We start from the raw sequence: 15,450 nt of genomic DNA on the forward strand, positions 1-15,450 counted from the left end.
TGAAGATCGGGATCGGAAAAGATCGGATTCCGATCGGCGATCCAGCAAATTTCACGATCGAGATCAGGATCGGCTGGAAAATGATCGGAAATCGGATTTTAAAATCGATCTTGAAATCTCAAGATCGGCTCAAATCGGCCCTAATCTCTATATTTTCACAGGCTGCTATTTTTGAAAAACACACATTTTTTACAATTCTGCAGTTTCGCGGCGTTTTTTTCCTCCCCGAGATGACATAAGAGGATAAAACTCGATAAAACTTAGCCTTTTGTCTGCTGCGTTTCCGCAACGTGTAGCCTCAGCCTAGAGTCGGTTTGGGGCAGGTAGCCACACTGGTCAGGTCCATTCCAAGGGGCAATTGTTTTTGCAATGTTATTACGGCTCTGAAGACAAATCCCCGGGTCGTCCATACAGCGCCCGTAGTCAGGACAGGTCGGCGAGGCTCACCAGGCGGAGCGCGCAGGTCACGGACACACCTTGTACCTGTGTCATTGGTGTATCACTGAATGACTAATTGTCCTCACATTCCAGACGCTGAGAATCTTCCCTGGATCTGAAGCTTTCTACACGGACCGTGACTACGAGACGTCCCTGTACGATATCCCTGCTAGGGAGCCCTACAGGACGGATGCGGGATTGACAGATCCTTGCCAACGAACGTGTCAGCGAGCGTTCCTCAAAATAAGAACATATGATTCAATTTCCCTTTAACATCCACTATGATGTCATTCCCTCGCCCCACAACCACCGCCGGGCCACATGACTCATGATAAAAGGGAATCATGGGACTGGGTAAGGAAGGGGTTAACCTAATCCAATATAGTATTTTGCTAATTCCATTTGACTTTGGGAAAGCTGGGTGACGCTCAGTAAGCCTACAGCTACGCATCGACATGGGTCAGGTGACAAACGTTTCGATGTATTTCTAATGTGAAATTGCGACATTTGAGGTCCTGTGACGCGACCCTGTTGGATTTTGGTCACAGATCACAAGGTAGATGTGACTTTTTTATTACCATAGACCTCAATGGAGTTTGCATGCAAGTCACAGTCACTTGCTACTGCTATTTACCCCCAGCAGGGCTAATATTATTGCAATGGGTGGTATATACCAGTTTATATCAGCGTCACCTATAGGATACCCAATTCCATGCCAAGCTAATCCTGGCACCAGCTCAATCCAGTAATACCATTCAATAAGACCATTGTGGAGAGCCAAGTGTAGGACGAGCCCGTCTCCAAGTGTCCCTGTGTGATCCTTGTACCCAGGGCTGGTGTCAGCAGCGGGTGAACCTGGGTGTCTCCCACAGACCTGGTCATTCCTATAATACACTGACGCCATTCCCTCATCTGTAACTGGATCCCAGTAAGCAAACATTCCACATTCCCAGGATCTCCAAGACCAGAAAACCCAGATGTGCGCAGGGACCAAAAGGTTTGCACAAGTGTTCAATCCCTTAACAAGTCTCACAATGTCCGGGGTGGTTTGTCCTGCGAGAAGACTTGAGGTTTTAGGTGTTAAGAGTCAATAGTCCTTTCCCAGGCGTCGCACTCCTGCACACGTGTACATTGTAGGGTTAACAATAGGGTCACCACAAGCTACGGGGATCAGCATTTTATAGGTCCCCGTATACGTTGGTTGAAAGTCGCCTGCGGATTTCGGCAGGACGGATTGATCATCTATGCGTATGGGGACCGCCAAACCTCTCCGGGCTGCAGATATCGGGGCAAGGAATGACTGGGCATGTTCAACGTCATAGATCAGTCTCAGGGGGTCAGGGGGAGGAGGGGGCCTCTGATTCTCTCTGGTTAAAATTTTGGAGCATTGACTGATAAAAAAAGTGTTTCCAGGACTACTAGATGGACAGTCCTTAGGATAGGTCACCGGTATCAGATTTTTAGGGGACCCCCGCCGATCAGCTCATTGAAAGGGCTGCTGCATTTGGACAAGTGCTGTCGTCTTCTCACTGCTTACCAAGCACAACGCCATCCGTTGTATAGTGGCCGCGCTTGGCATTGCAGCTCAGCCCCATCCATTTAAATGGGACTGAGCTGCGGCTCGGCCATGTGACCAATGGACGCGATGTCACTGGTTTGGGAAGAGGAAGTGGAGCTCTCTTAATTCTTCAAACAGCTGATCGGCAGGTGTCCTGGGTGTTGGACTGGATCAATCTAATATAGAGGGACTATTTTAATAGTCACGAACATAGTCCTGGACAACATACCCCCAATTTTGGGATCGGACCTCACAGCGGGGGCACTGGCGGTGGTAACGACTTCCAATTTGGGAGAAGATGGATGAGCTATTGTGGGGTACTGTATAGGAATCTAAGCTCAGGTCATGGTCACCCGTCACCTTATATGGCTGTCTACTGGGTCAAACCAAAGAAAGCCGGGAAGGGGGGGAGGTTTTATGTCAATGTCATCAGTAAAGCTGGCCAACGCCTAAGGTTCTCCATAGCGGCCCTAGTTCGGGGAAGGGTTCACGTGGTTCACCCCCGGTCCATGATATAAATAGCAATGAACAAAGAAGAGAAGCCATGAAGAAATCCTCGCACTTCCCCATTCTCTTTATAGTCTTCTTATTTTCGGCTGGAGTTGGAGGAAACATTCAGCACTTCTTGAATCCGTCGCACTAAACCTTGAGACGAGCGACCACATGGCTACGGGAAATAGTTGTATTTTACAGATAAATTGCGCAAAACCTCAAGATCTGATGGAAAAAACTGCGATGTCAATCAAGACTAACAGACAATGTGCTCAGATGACCGATACCGAGAAAAGGGGTCATCGAGGATAAGAAAAACATGGCTGCCTTCTTTACAAGACAGCGCCACCGCTGTCCACAGGGCGTGTGCGGTATTGCAGCCCAGTTTATTCACTTCAATGGAGTGGAGATGCAATACCCGACCGAACCTGCGGACAGATGTGGCGCTGTTTCAGGTAGAAAGCAACCAGGAGTCTCTAATCCTGGAAAACCCCTTGAAGTGGGTGGAAGAGTCACCCTAAATGCAGGACAACCCCTTTAAGAGTGACTTCAAAATGGCGCTGTGGTTAACCACGGATGATGCAACAAAATATCACATCATAAGACGCAAGCGAAAAGAAAAACGGATCTGATCATCAATCCTGAGGAAATGATGCGCCGGCATAGACTGGCACGGAGTGTATACTTGGCACACGGCTACAATTAGTCACCTCCATCCCCTTCCTCCCCCCCTTGGGCCGATAATCTGGAGTGTGCGTACAATATGGATACGGTTACATATCACACCACAGCAGATTAGTCAGGCCAGGACGACAAGTGCATGGTTGCAAAATACAGCTGTTATCTGTGCGGAAACCCAAGCCGTGCATGTCTGGATGTGTAATAAGAGGGACAATGCGGTCAGTGTGCTTATTGTGTGCCCGCCAGATAGGAGACAGGCCGAGGATGACTACTACGACCCCCCCGAACCCCACCACCGAGCACAGGCTATTATTGGAAGTCTGACTTAAAGGGATATTACACCATAACAAGTTACCATTCTTCTAGTCAGAGGGGTGTGTCTGATACTGTCCAATCAGTGCTGACTATACTCAAAGAAGTAACACAACAGGTAACACCAGGAGGAATAACAGAGGAACAGAACATCATAGAAAAGGTAGACTATGACCCATACCGAAAGAAGGAGTAACAGTGCCACCACTGTCCATAGGGCGTTTGTGGTATTGCAGACCAGTTTATTCACTTCAATTGAGTGGAGATGTAATACCAGACCGAACCCATGGACAGAGGTGGCGCTGTTTCAAGTAGGAAGCAACTAAAAGAGTCTAATTCTGAAAAACCCCTTGAAGTGGGTGGAAGAGTCACCCTAAATCCTAAAAATGTGGACTAGAAGAACAAGGATATTACGAGGATGCCGAAATCCTGACTACTAGTCGACAAAAAGTCGTAGTATGTGACTCCATTCACTAACATTATTGCGATGCACGTTCATTGGTTGCGGTCACCTGGCCATAGCCTTAAAGGGATTGTCCAGAGTGTAATGAAGCTCATCCTTTGCAGTGTTTAAGCTTGATCACTAATACACCCCTCACTCCCCCAGAGTCCCCTTTATTACTAGGGAGGCGGCCTCCTCTGCTGGCGCCCTGACTCTGGGTCACATGACCAACTCCGCACTACTCATATAGCTTGCGGGCGGAGTAGAGGGGAGTCCGTGACAGAGGAGTGAGGGTCCCGGCCTCCCTGGATTCCCACTGCAAACGTGGTAAATGTGGCTTTGGGCCGGGTGTATATTAGTAACAAAGCTTAACCCTGTCCTGCTGAGTTTTAAGATTCCCTGGATAACCTTCTTGCAGATGTAACGGTGGTACCCCGACCCTGAGGTCACCCAAAGACCCCTCTGACATAAGTAGAGGTCAGTATGGTTGGTTAGGGGAGCAGTCCCATAATACAATCTTATTATTGTAACTCTCTTATTGTCATCTTTCATTATGGAATTGCAATTCGTGCGATTGTCCCAATGATCTTGAACTAGTTCTATACAGGTAGCGGAGGCCAGTATACAGACAGAAAGCTCTATATACCCCGCTCATGTGCACTACACCTGTTCCCTACAGTCCCCGGCACAGAAGGGTTTCCTTAGGGGTCGTAAATCTGTCACTTGCTAATCCTCAGCACAACTGTGATCCTGTATTCAGGGGTTGACAAATGCCCTTAATAGCTAATAACTAGGACTCAGTAATGGGGCTCAGTGGCCCCCGCCGTCGGCAGACCCCCCGACTAGTCCTCATTAAGTCAGTACAGGACGGCGTGTTCTCCCCGCCACGTACAAGGTGCGTGTAATAAAGAGGATAGGATTGCAATGTAATGAGCTGTGAACATGGCGGCTGCAGTGTGTATCCTCACTATATACTCAGGGCCTGCGGCGTTTCAGTGTTATCATAGGATTTTATGCAAATCGTGCCAAAGGGATGGGAGCCTGGAATATTTGGGGGATTTTGCTTGTAACCTAGAACACCTGTGTCTATAGAGCGTGCGGCCCCTGGAATAGCTTTGTATTGTAATGTCTAGGCCCTGTATATATTACACAGAGCCGTACACGGTGCAGGCCTGAAGATACACATACCTGGAATAGCACGCATAGCTTTACCTATGGGATTCTTATTACCTTTCCATCTCTGCAATTTTCTTGCAATTTCAAGAATATTACAAATCTGCAAAGACTATCCAGATATTATAAAGCTGGGTAGCAGCCCCTGGGGTCACATGAGCACTCAATGCTATACAGGCACAAAATGGGACTATGTGCCTTTAAGGACTTGTGGGATCAGTCCCGGCGGCCATATTGGTGGTTCCTAATCTAAGCGGAAACCATTGAACGTCCATCATAGATTTGCATCTGTCCCCCATATCGGATTCCCCGGCCATATCACGATGTGTGAGAAAAGCACACACAACATGGGGCGGCCCGGTTCTCATCACCTCACCCTGCTGGGAAGGACAAACCACCCTGGGGTAACAGGTCTGGGCACAGAGGACTCTTCAAAAGGCCTCACCCTGTATATTCGTGGGACCGGAGGGAGAAGAATGGACTGCCCTTTGTGCGGGATCTATAATCAGAAAGCCATTCAGTTCCCCGTTGAATACAATCATGAATATTATTTATGGATCGTCCCCATTATACTAAATCTTTTGTGCAAAATATTGACCTGGGTCACCCTACACAGAGATAGATAGGAGCGACGGCCATATCCGTTGTCAGCCATCTTTATACGGATACTAAACGCCATTTTTAGGGCGAGTGCACACAAAAGAGGTCTGGGGTTGCAACCTATAAAGGGGTTCCTTAAGAATAACCCATCCATCCATGTATAACGTGGCCCCAATGACTCGGCCGAGCATTCATGTACCTTTGGCGGACACTTATATAATATACGATATAGGATTGGCTATGTTGGGAGAGCCAGGAGACCCTTATACCAGAGACCTTTGCTCTGACGGTTTAGTCCCTATGTATATAGATGTATATAGTATAAACCCTCCGCTGAATGCACAAGAAGCTTTTGTTTGCACAGTAAACCTCGTCCTCGTGTTTTATGGAGCCGATAATTGGACGTAAATCAGACCTGTAAACAGATGATATTTTGGCTTTACGTGTGTACACCTATAAAGGCCTGACCTGTCACATTTTATAGACCCCTGCCTCATAGCTTTCTATATCCAGAGCAGATATAGTCAGGACATTAAATAACCAAAGGATGACAAGTCGTAATGGGTCAGTGGGTGACGTGGACTGGCCAAACTGGCTGAAGAGGGGTTAAACAGGGGGCTGCCAGAGCTGAAATCAGTATAACGCCCTCCTAAGGGTTAATCATAGTTCTGTGTGTTTGTGAGAAACCAATATGGCCACCGCTGCCACTCCAACCGGCCGTGTGCAGTGCGGGCCCGACCCAAGTTTCCCGACCGTTCAATTCTCGATCTCCTTGACAAGACACTTCCTTCCTGGTCCGGTGTCGGCTACAACCTGTTCACGCTCCTCCGATCCCCTCTCACGTGTAGACTCATCTGACTACAGGCGTGAGCCGGTTTCACAGGACGCGGGTATTTCTCGTACATGTAGGAGCAAAGAGGGACATACCATAGAAGGACACGTGCGCCACACTATGGCTGACAACAGGGAACAATACATTACATTCCACCACACAGCGAGCGATTCTGTAGAAACAGACCATAGTAGCCTTCAAATCTGGGGGTCTTGTAGTGGACCATTATTGGGTTAGAGCCCGGGCCCCCTGGGGGATCCTCTAGTCGTCCGACACTGCCTGCTGCTCTATTCTTCCCATCATATATGAAGGAGCCTCAGACAGAAGACGCTAAATCTGTAATGGGGCCCCTACATACCTTGTGCCGTTCAGAATCGAGACCTTTGGGGCCCTCTCAAGGTTCAGGGTCTGGTAGTGACTCTGCACCCCCTATAGCTGCGCCCCTATACAGTAAGATTTAACCCTTAAATGCACAGTAGATGCTAAGGGACCCCATGAGCTTCAGTGCCTGGTGACCCAGATCACGATCCCTATTCCGGGACAACCTTCATCGGAAATCCGACAGCGAGTGCAGAGCAATTCCTTCTACTACCCGATCCCCAGATCCAGGGACGTATTTGGCGTGACGGATATTGGCCTCGCCATATAACGCTCCTGCACTATTATATACGCCCCATCTACACACGTATTATTCAGTCCTCCTATTGTATGGACGTGCTAATAGGATATGGTGTACTGTGACTGCGGGGTAAGCCTAGAAGATACAGATAATCCTCACAAGGATAGAAATCACCATCTTGTCACCTGGCGGCCATGACTTCCAGCTGTTCTTCACACGGTTACACCTCTTAGCCCAGCATGGGTGTTTGGTACAGCCTCAGAGCACATGGGGTGATGGGCGAGGTTAGGGTAATGCCATTTACATAGTAAAGAGAATGGTCATCGGTGCGAAACAGGATTTGCTTTAAGTGGCATCTAATGGGTGAGGGTCTCTAGCTGTATAGAGTGTTATATTGGAGGCAATCCCACATTAGGGATATGGGGGGTAGGGTTGAGCTGATCTTGAGATTTTAGGATTTTTACGATTTTAAAATCCAATTTCCGATCGTTTTCCAGCTGATCACGATCGTGAAATTTGCTTGATCGCTGATCCTGATCGCTCAACCCTAGTGGAAGGGGAAGGTATTGCAGGTTGCAGTTTCTACAAAGCCCTGGAGGCCTGAGGGGTCCCTAAGACGTGCCTACGGCTCCATATAGGATGGCGTCATGACTTGTCCACCCCATAGACTGTAATTAGAGATGAGCGAGTACTGTTCAGATCAGCCGATCCGAACAGCACGCTCGCATAGAAATGAATGGACGTAGCCGGCAGGCGGGGGGTTAAGCGCGCCGGCTACGTCCAAGTGGAAGTACCAGGTGCATCCATTCATTTCTATGGAGCGTGCTGTTCGGATCGGGTGATCCGAACAGTACTCGCTCATCTCTAACTGTAATATCCGAGCGATCTCTTTCCACACTTGTCAGCGCCTTCATAAACATGGCTGACAGCAGAGGACAACAGCCCGTCCCGCTACCAAGGCCATGAGAAATTGAGGTTTTAAGTATCGTAACCAGTAAGAAGGCGGCACAACATACCGCACATACCGCTTCTATATCTGTCCCTTTTACTGCCGCGCGCCAATGAAAACCTGAACGGCGTCATTCAATAAAAATATTTTTTCGACAATTAAGAACGGAGTTATTCAGGCGGCCGCCTCAGCCTGGACCAACCGTGAGAAAGTCATGAATCAGTTATGTGGCCGCTTTCCCCATTGACATTTTTTTTTTTACTCTCTCGTTGCCTCCGCCCAAGTAAATCCAGGCGAAGAGCCGGGGAGTGGAGCGAGAAATATTTATAGAAGAGGTGGAGGAAAGTAAGTTTCTGGGCTGACTGAAGACGAGGTATACCGCCCCGCGTGCTCCAGGTATCACTAGAAACACCTACTGAGGGTGCAAGCTATATATAATGGAGGAGACAGTCACATATACAGATCTATACTGGTATTGTATAAGGGGGTCAAATGCCATGTGCACCCCCGGCCCCACAACACCACCATGAATATTCATTGTAGGCCCCAAAAATCCAGAACAAAATCATTGCCCATTCACGGTTAAAGACAAAGTTGGTTAAGATTGGTTATTAAAGGGGTTTTCTATCCTTAGGATAGGTGATCAGCGGGGGACCAACACCTAGGACCTCCACCGATCAGCTGGTTAAAGGTGATCACCGCAGCCTTATCACTGAATACCAAGCACAGCACCATTCATTGTATAGTGGTTATGCTTGGTATTGCAGCTCAGCCCTATTCACTTGAATGGGACTGAGCTGCTACCGGATCGTGTCACCCGTAACATGACATTGGCAAAGGGAAGAGTGTCAAACAGATGATCAGTGCAGATCCTCTGATCACAAACTGATGACCTATCCTAAGAATAGGCAAGTCCTGGAACGCCCCTTTAATATCAGATCCAATTCCAGGTACCCCCACCAATCAGCTGACATAAGGATTAGGTGAGTGCTGGGTCCCCTTCATCGTTTGTAGGAACAGCACCGCACATTTTGTAATGGTTGTGTCAGGTATTGCAACTCTATCATTCAAGCGAACAGAGTCACAATGTAATACCTAACAAAGCCCATGAGCAGAAGTGGCGCTGTTCCTACATATATCCTCTTTAATCCCCTGACAGATCATGTTGGTACCAGACTATCAGATGACACGAGTATATACACATATACACACATATCCGTCCGCCACCTGTTTTTCCTGCTACCCACATTGCCCAACATTTAAGTATTACCCTTCCAAAAATCACAAACCTGTGCAAAAATGTCCTAAATACTAGAGACGTGACACACTACAAGTCATTGCATACGTGCGGTGAGTCAATACGCCATTCCCTTTAATACTGTAATTCGTGTCATTTTATTCTACAGGGTAATAACGTTCTGGACTACAAAGTCTAGAGATAGGAGATACTAAAATATTAGGAAAACATGGCTGCCTTCTTCCAGAAACAGCGCCACACCTGTCTACGGGTTGTGTCTGGTATTACAGCTCAACTCCAATGGAATGAATGAGACTGAGCTGCAATACCACGCACAACCTGTGGACAGGGGTGGCGCTGTTTTTGGAAAAAGGTTGTCATGCTTTTGTAATCTTGAATTTCCAGTTGTTGCATAACTATAAGTCAGAACGTGAGGGGGTTGTAGTTTTGCAATAGGTGGAGATGCACAGGTTGGGCAGCGCTGGTTTGGATGCCGGGGACGGAGGCCGTACCTTTCTAGGCTTTATCTTGTCTTGGATATCGTATTGTCCAATTCCTTTGTAACTAATTCCCAGCCACCAGGGGATTCCTTGCTTGTCCTGGAAAGAATGCAAAAAAACCGTAAGCAACGACAAATTTGCAAGCGAACCCTATTGGCGGCGCAATTACTACCATACTGATTTGGCAGGGTGAGAGAAAGTCATTAAAGGGGTTGTCCCAGCTTTTGGAATATCAGATCTGCAGGGGCTGACAGTTGGCCCCTGCACTGATCAGCTGTACAGGGCCACACCTGATGTCTATTCACAACACAGGGCGCAAGCAGTTGGCACCATATCTCATCTAGTGGCCAGATGCGGATCTGCAGCTCAGCTTTGGGAGCTTTGCTACAATACCAGAACCCCCATTGACTTAGCATAGGGTTAGTCAGGTACCACCACGGAGTCGGTCATTTTGATAGGAAGAAAAGCACTGCATGCTGCGCCATTCTTCCCCTGCAATCTGCAAAACTTTCCTAACAAATGTAAACACGGGCCCATCTTACAAAACGGTCCCTGGATTAGGGGAAAAAACCTCAATAACACAAACGTGAAATGCAAAAGCGAAGCAACAAGCAGAATGTAAAGTAGCCCCTGGGATGGAGCTGCATCGTATAAAGGAAATGAAAGCAATAGAAAAACATCCAACGATTCGTACGGCGGCCGAATATCTTAATAAAAGATCAAAACCCCGAAGGAACCCGGCCAAGACTTTATGAAGGGTCTGGTAATAAAGTCTCAGAAGAAGAAAATAAGCATTTTATGGATGTGTTGGCGGAGCTGCGGTCACTGACCTTTACTTTGTAGTAATGTACTCCATATGTGGGCAGAGCTTCCACGATTTTCATGTACCTGCAGGTGGAGGGAACAGAGACAGAAGATTATGTCATGGACAATAATGAAGAGATAAATGTCAGTCCATGCGGCTCATCTGATAGTGGGTGTATGGGCGGCCGACAGAGCGCGGGGAACGAATCCAAAAGAATATGCGTAGGACGAGATGGCCGAGGAACTAAAACTGCGTGCAAATAAGTAAGGATTCTGCCCGGGAACATGTATCCTAATAAACAGGTAACTGCAGGGTGCTCGTGCTGCTATGGTGCACAATGATGGTGTCCCTGCAATATACAGCGCTGGGCTATCTATATGTGTACAACGTATCAGAGCTGCCCGTGAACATCTTACCGGACTATGGCTTGTCCTCTAGTGACTCCTTTGAGCTTCTTGCAGTGTTCGATGACTCGATCCTCACTACGAGTAAACACACAATATAAAGGTAGTGTTATGGCCCCTTATAGATGGCTGCTTTATGACAGTTTTAGGGCTTTTCAGCACATTGGAATATATAACCTGCTGTATTTTACACCTCGTGTGCGTCCGCCCAGAAGCCCCTCATAGACTAATGAAGTTTAATGGGAGCCTGTCAGCAGGTTTGACCTCCCAGACCTGCTGACAGTGCTGTATACAGAAGGGAAGACACATATCTGCATGTTTATTTTATACTGATGGCCTGTCCACTAGATCGGTTATCAGTATGGGATTGGGGGAGGGGGGCGACACTTACACTCTGCATCGATCATGTGATCTTTTTTTTTTTTTTTTTTAATGTAGATTGTGAGCCTCATATAGGGATATATGATATAGGGATCACAATGTGCCTTTTTTTGTTTTCACTATCATTATGTCTTTGTAGAATGGGAGGAAATCCACACAAACACGGGGAGAACATACAAAACTCCTTGCAGATGTTGTTCCTGGCGGGATTCGAACCCAGGACTCTAGCGCTGCAAGGCTGCAGTGCTAAACACTGAGCCACCGTGTTGCCCCATCAATCATGTGATCCTACTGCATTGGATGGTGTTGTAGCAGCTCTGGTCCTACCCAAGTACTAGCCCCGTCCCCTGTATAATGGTGGCACCGGGGCACTGGAATAGGAGCTGATCTGCACTGGCCCCATCCAGTGCACTAATGTGGAGCTGATTAGTGCAGGGAGCAGATACTGGGAATATAATAAATCCCTTTAAAGCTTCCGGGCCCCAATGCAAAATCTGTAACAGGGTTCCCACCTTGCATTTATAATATTGGCGATTTTCGTGCCAAAGGGGCCTTAGGACACCCCCCCCCCTCCCCCGCGCACAACCACAACTCTGCATTGCCTATAACTGCCCAAATAAGACTGAATACAGGAGAAATGCCTCCACCCTGGTAACCGGATGCCCTACTATAGTAAGCAGCTCGTGTACATACCAGTAGGTTAGAGACGGGTGCTCCTGTAGGGTCCTGGTGGGCAGCGCCGGGAGGATCTTCAGATCTTTTCGTGCATTTTCATCACTGCAGTAAAACAAAGAAGAAAAGAGAAACTATTGTTGGTTTTCCTGGTGGGGGATGAATTACCGCGGAGCATTGTAACGTCTACTACACACACTCGGGTTACAAGGTAGGCCGCTCTCAAGTGACAGCGACGCAAGAAATCAGGTTATAGACACCTCCGACCGTGGAGACGACACTACACACTGAGAAGGAAGGAACACCTCGAATAAGATACAAACTGGAACAAAAAAAACACCTAAAAAATAAAGAAAAATAGAAAAATACAAAGAGTATGAAAGGGGTTCTAATCCCGTATAGACGTCATATGTGGGTCAAAATCACTTTACCCCTGTGAATGATCAGGTGATAAATTTTGACTGGATTTTCCCAGATTTATTTTTTCGTTTTAACCTTCCGGGATTTTAGTTTATTCAACCAAAGAAGGAAAAAAGAAAGAAAAAAAATTCCGGTAAATCCAGTCTAACAACGGAAATTTTTTCGAGCTGGAGGAAACGCTGGTACGCAGCCGGGTCGGGGTACAATAGTTTAACTGAGTAAAGTTGAATGAGATAGATCGGGTAGAATAGTTGTATAATCGGCGCTTCAATTCTGGAATTTCAGGAATGTTAAAGATCCGCGGGATCCCCCCCCAGCCCAATAAATATCCTCCTACCCCTAAGCCTGGCCGAAAGTGACGAGACAGACAGCAGGGAAATTACTTTTTTAAAAAATTTTAATTGAAAATTTAGGTTGAAAATTGAAAAGAAATTCAAGGACAGTCATAAGTTTGCTATGATATGTATTATAGATCGTTTTTATCTGTATTACTCCTTTATCATACCTCCTGATTTTTAAATGTGGGAGGTACGTGGTAAATGTAGCTCCACCCACTTCTAAATTGACCCCACCCCTTTCTCATTGGGTACACCCTGCACCCCACATCTCCCCCCCACAATCATCCTTGCACCCCACAGTACACCCATGGAATACCAGATTGTGGGGTATTTTATGATACAGCCATTCTATATACCAACACCCCTGTGATGCCGCCATTAGACAAATTGATGCCTGGACCTTTTTGTGGTCCTGTTCTCAGGATCGTGCCATAGAAAGTTCTGAGGGGCGAAATTCTCTTAGTTGCACAGCGGTGTAGGTATAATTTTATCCATAGGAAATCGTGAATGGCAGCCATATTGATTGCCACCTAGCTTTCCCATAAATAGAAGGGGATATCACATGCCTAAAATATATCCAAAAAAACACAACACATCAAAAAAAAAAAAAAAAGACCCAAAGACTAAGATGCCATACACATGACTCCCAAAATTCGTTTAAGGCCCCGTTCACACGGCACAGGATGGCGTATTTTGGACCTGATTTTGGTCAGAATAGGACCAAAACGCGCCTGCCGCGACTTCCGCGTTCTGTATTTAAATGTTACTTTAAACTAGATCTTATGAAGAGGTTGTGTCCAGTTTGGAGCACAAAAAGCCTCGAAACGCGTAATCAATAAATACTATCCTTTTCACCCATCCGAGTGTTGTCTGAAGGCTTTGTGAGCGCCATCGGATATTTTTCTTTGGGGTTCCTATCCCTTGCTCCCTAATCCATCTTCTGTGCTGCGACTTCCGACAGTCGCGGCTTCCCGCTCCGGAGTAGGCCTGAATGAATGGGCCTAGTACAGAGGGTGCCGCCGCGAGGCAGATGCTGCAGATGAAGCAGAAACCTACCGCTCATGGAAAAAAGGAAGCTAGTGGTCTGCATAGACCGCTATTGTGAGGAGGCGGATTTTGACGAGGATTCAGCGCCCCCTCTTGCCCCATGTGAAGAGGGGGCCTCAGGGTCCCAATTTGTTTCCGGATCGAATGTCCCCATATTAACCAAGGGGCAGATTTATTACGCCTTGTATTTGCCGATAAATAAGATTTTTGCGCAAAACATCTGCAACTTTTTTTGGTTTTGCACCATCCTCTCCTTTTGTGGTGTGACAAGGTGCGTGATAGGGGAAGGTGCACGCAGGTGTGTGGCCCGGCAGAGCGTGCACCATACGCCGCTGCAGAGGATATGAAGACAGATTTTTGATAGAGCCAATCTTGTCCAAACTTCCCCAATGGGTTCTAAAAATGACTGCGATTGTGCATAGGGCCTTATACTTACCGGTAGATTTCGGATTTTTTGGGTTCCCCTTTTTATTTTTGCTCTCTTCCTATTCTAGCTACTTCATGCCGATCTATATTAGTAGGAGGTCTCCGAAACCCTTATTTGCTTATAAATGACACTTAATAGGAAGCCGAGGAGGCGCATTCTCTCCTGTAATAACACGGTTCCTAGCAGGAGACAGCGGCCGTGTATATTCTGCTGTGCGTCCTAATGGAAGTGACAAACTCCCAACACATGTTCCTCTGGGGAGACAAGGGCGCCCATTGTCCAGCCGCTTCCCCTGCTATTTCTGACACGTAACTTGTGCTTTATTATCTTTGTCTTGTCCTTACAGGAGTCAGACTAAGAGCCTGGTAGTCAGCAGAACAACGCTCCCTGCTGGGAAGGCATGTGCTGACACCACAGCATTTGTCACTCGGCCACCATACCTGACATTCCGGCTTCTGAGCTAGAAATAAGGCTACTGTTCCCCTGAAATAGTCATTTATAATGATAGAGAGCCCTGGTCTGAATACAGGCCCCCAATAACAGCAGCTTGTACGGTGCAGCAGACATCTATTAGCTGGTGTCTGCTGACAGACAGCCATAAAACAGCCAGTGTCTGTAAGCAGGATGCAGCAAAATTGAGATTTATGGTCAGAGCCAAAGGGGGAGGGGGAATTTAGTAAAGGGGTTTTTGTACCCAAATTGTTTTTTCATACCAATGACCTGTCCATACGATAGCTAATCAGTGTGGTGGTCCGACACCCCGACCCTGCTCAAATCAGGTGCCACAGCAGCCTCTAGATGCCAGAAGGTATTAGGGGATGGGGTGCGTGTGCAATCCCTGGAACCACCACTATGCAGATGATGGGGCCACTTGCATCGGAGTGGTGCTGCACATGCACCTTGTCCCCGGAGGCTGCTGCAACAGCTGATCTGTGCAGAGCCTGGGCACCGAGCCCATCTCCCTCCCAGCCCTGCTCTGCCCACTTTCACAAAACGTAGTAAACAAGGCGCAGAACAAACCACGTGGCAAATTTTTGGTGCAAGAAACTGTTAAGCACTAAAAATGCATCACAATGACGTCATGAACAATGTATGATGTCACGAAAGGGGCATGCACTTGTCT

At 47.3% G+C, this 15,450-nt stretch overlaps 1 protein-coding gene across 2 annotated transcripts in view; it reads right to left on the minus strand.

Annotated features, from left to right (window-relative positions):
* The window catches only part of FRMD4B (FERM domain containing 4B), an 82,584-nt gene that overhangs the window by 13,480 nt on the left and 53,654 nt on the right, over window positions 1-15,450 (minus strand). For both annotated transcript variants that reach the window (XM_075287492.1, XM_075287493.1), the window contains exons 8-11: window positions 12,117-12,200; window positions 11,055-11,120; window positions 10,664-10,721; window positions 9,846-9,932 (exon numbers count right to left, since the gene is read on the minus strand). In XM_075287492.1, the coding sequence (XP_075143593.1) occupies window positions 9,846-9,932; window positions 10,664-10,721; window positions 11,055-11,120; window positions 12,117-12,200 (295 nt within the window). The remainder of the gene's footprint in view (window positions 1-9,845; window positions 9,933-10,663; window positions 10,722-11,054; window positions 11,121-12,116; window positions 12,201-15,450) is intronic.

The sequence above is a fragment of the Leptodactylus fuscus genome, chromosome 9, assembly GCF_031893055.1.
Source record: "Leptodactylus fuscus isolate aLepFus1 chromosome 9, aLepFus1.hap2, whole genome shotgun sequence".
Lineage (NCBI taxonomy): Eukaryota > Metazoa > Chordata > Amphibia > Anura > Leptodactylidae > Leptodactylus > Leptodactylus fuscus.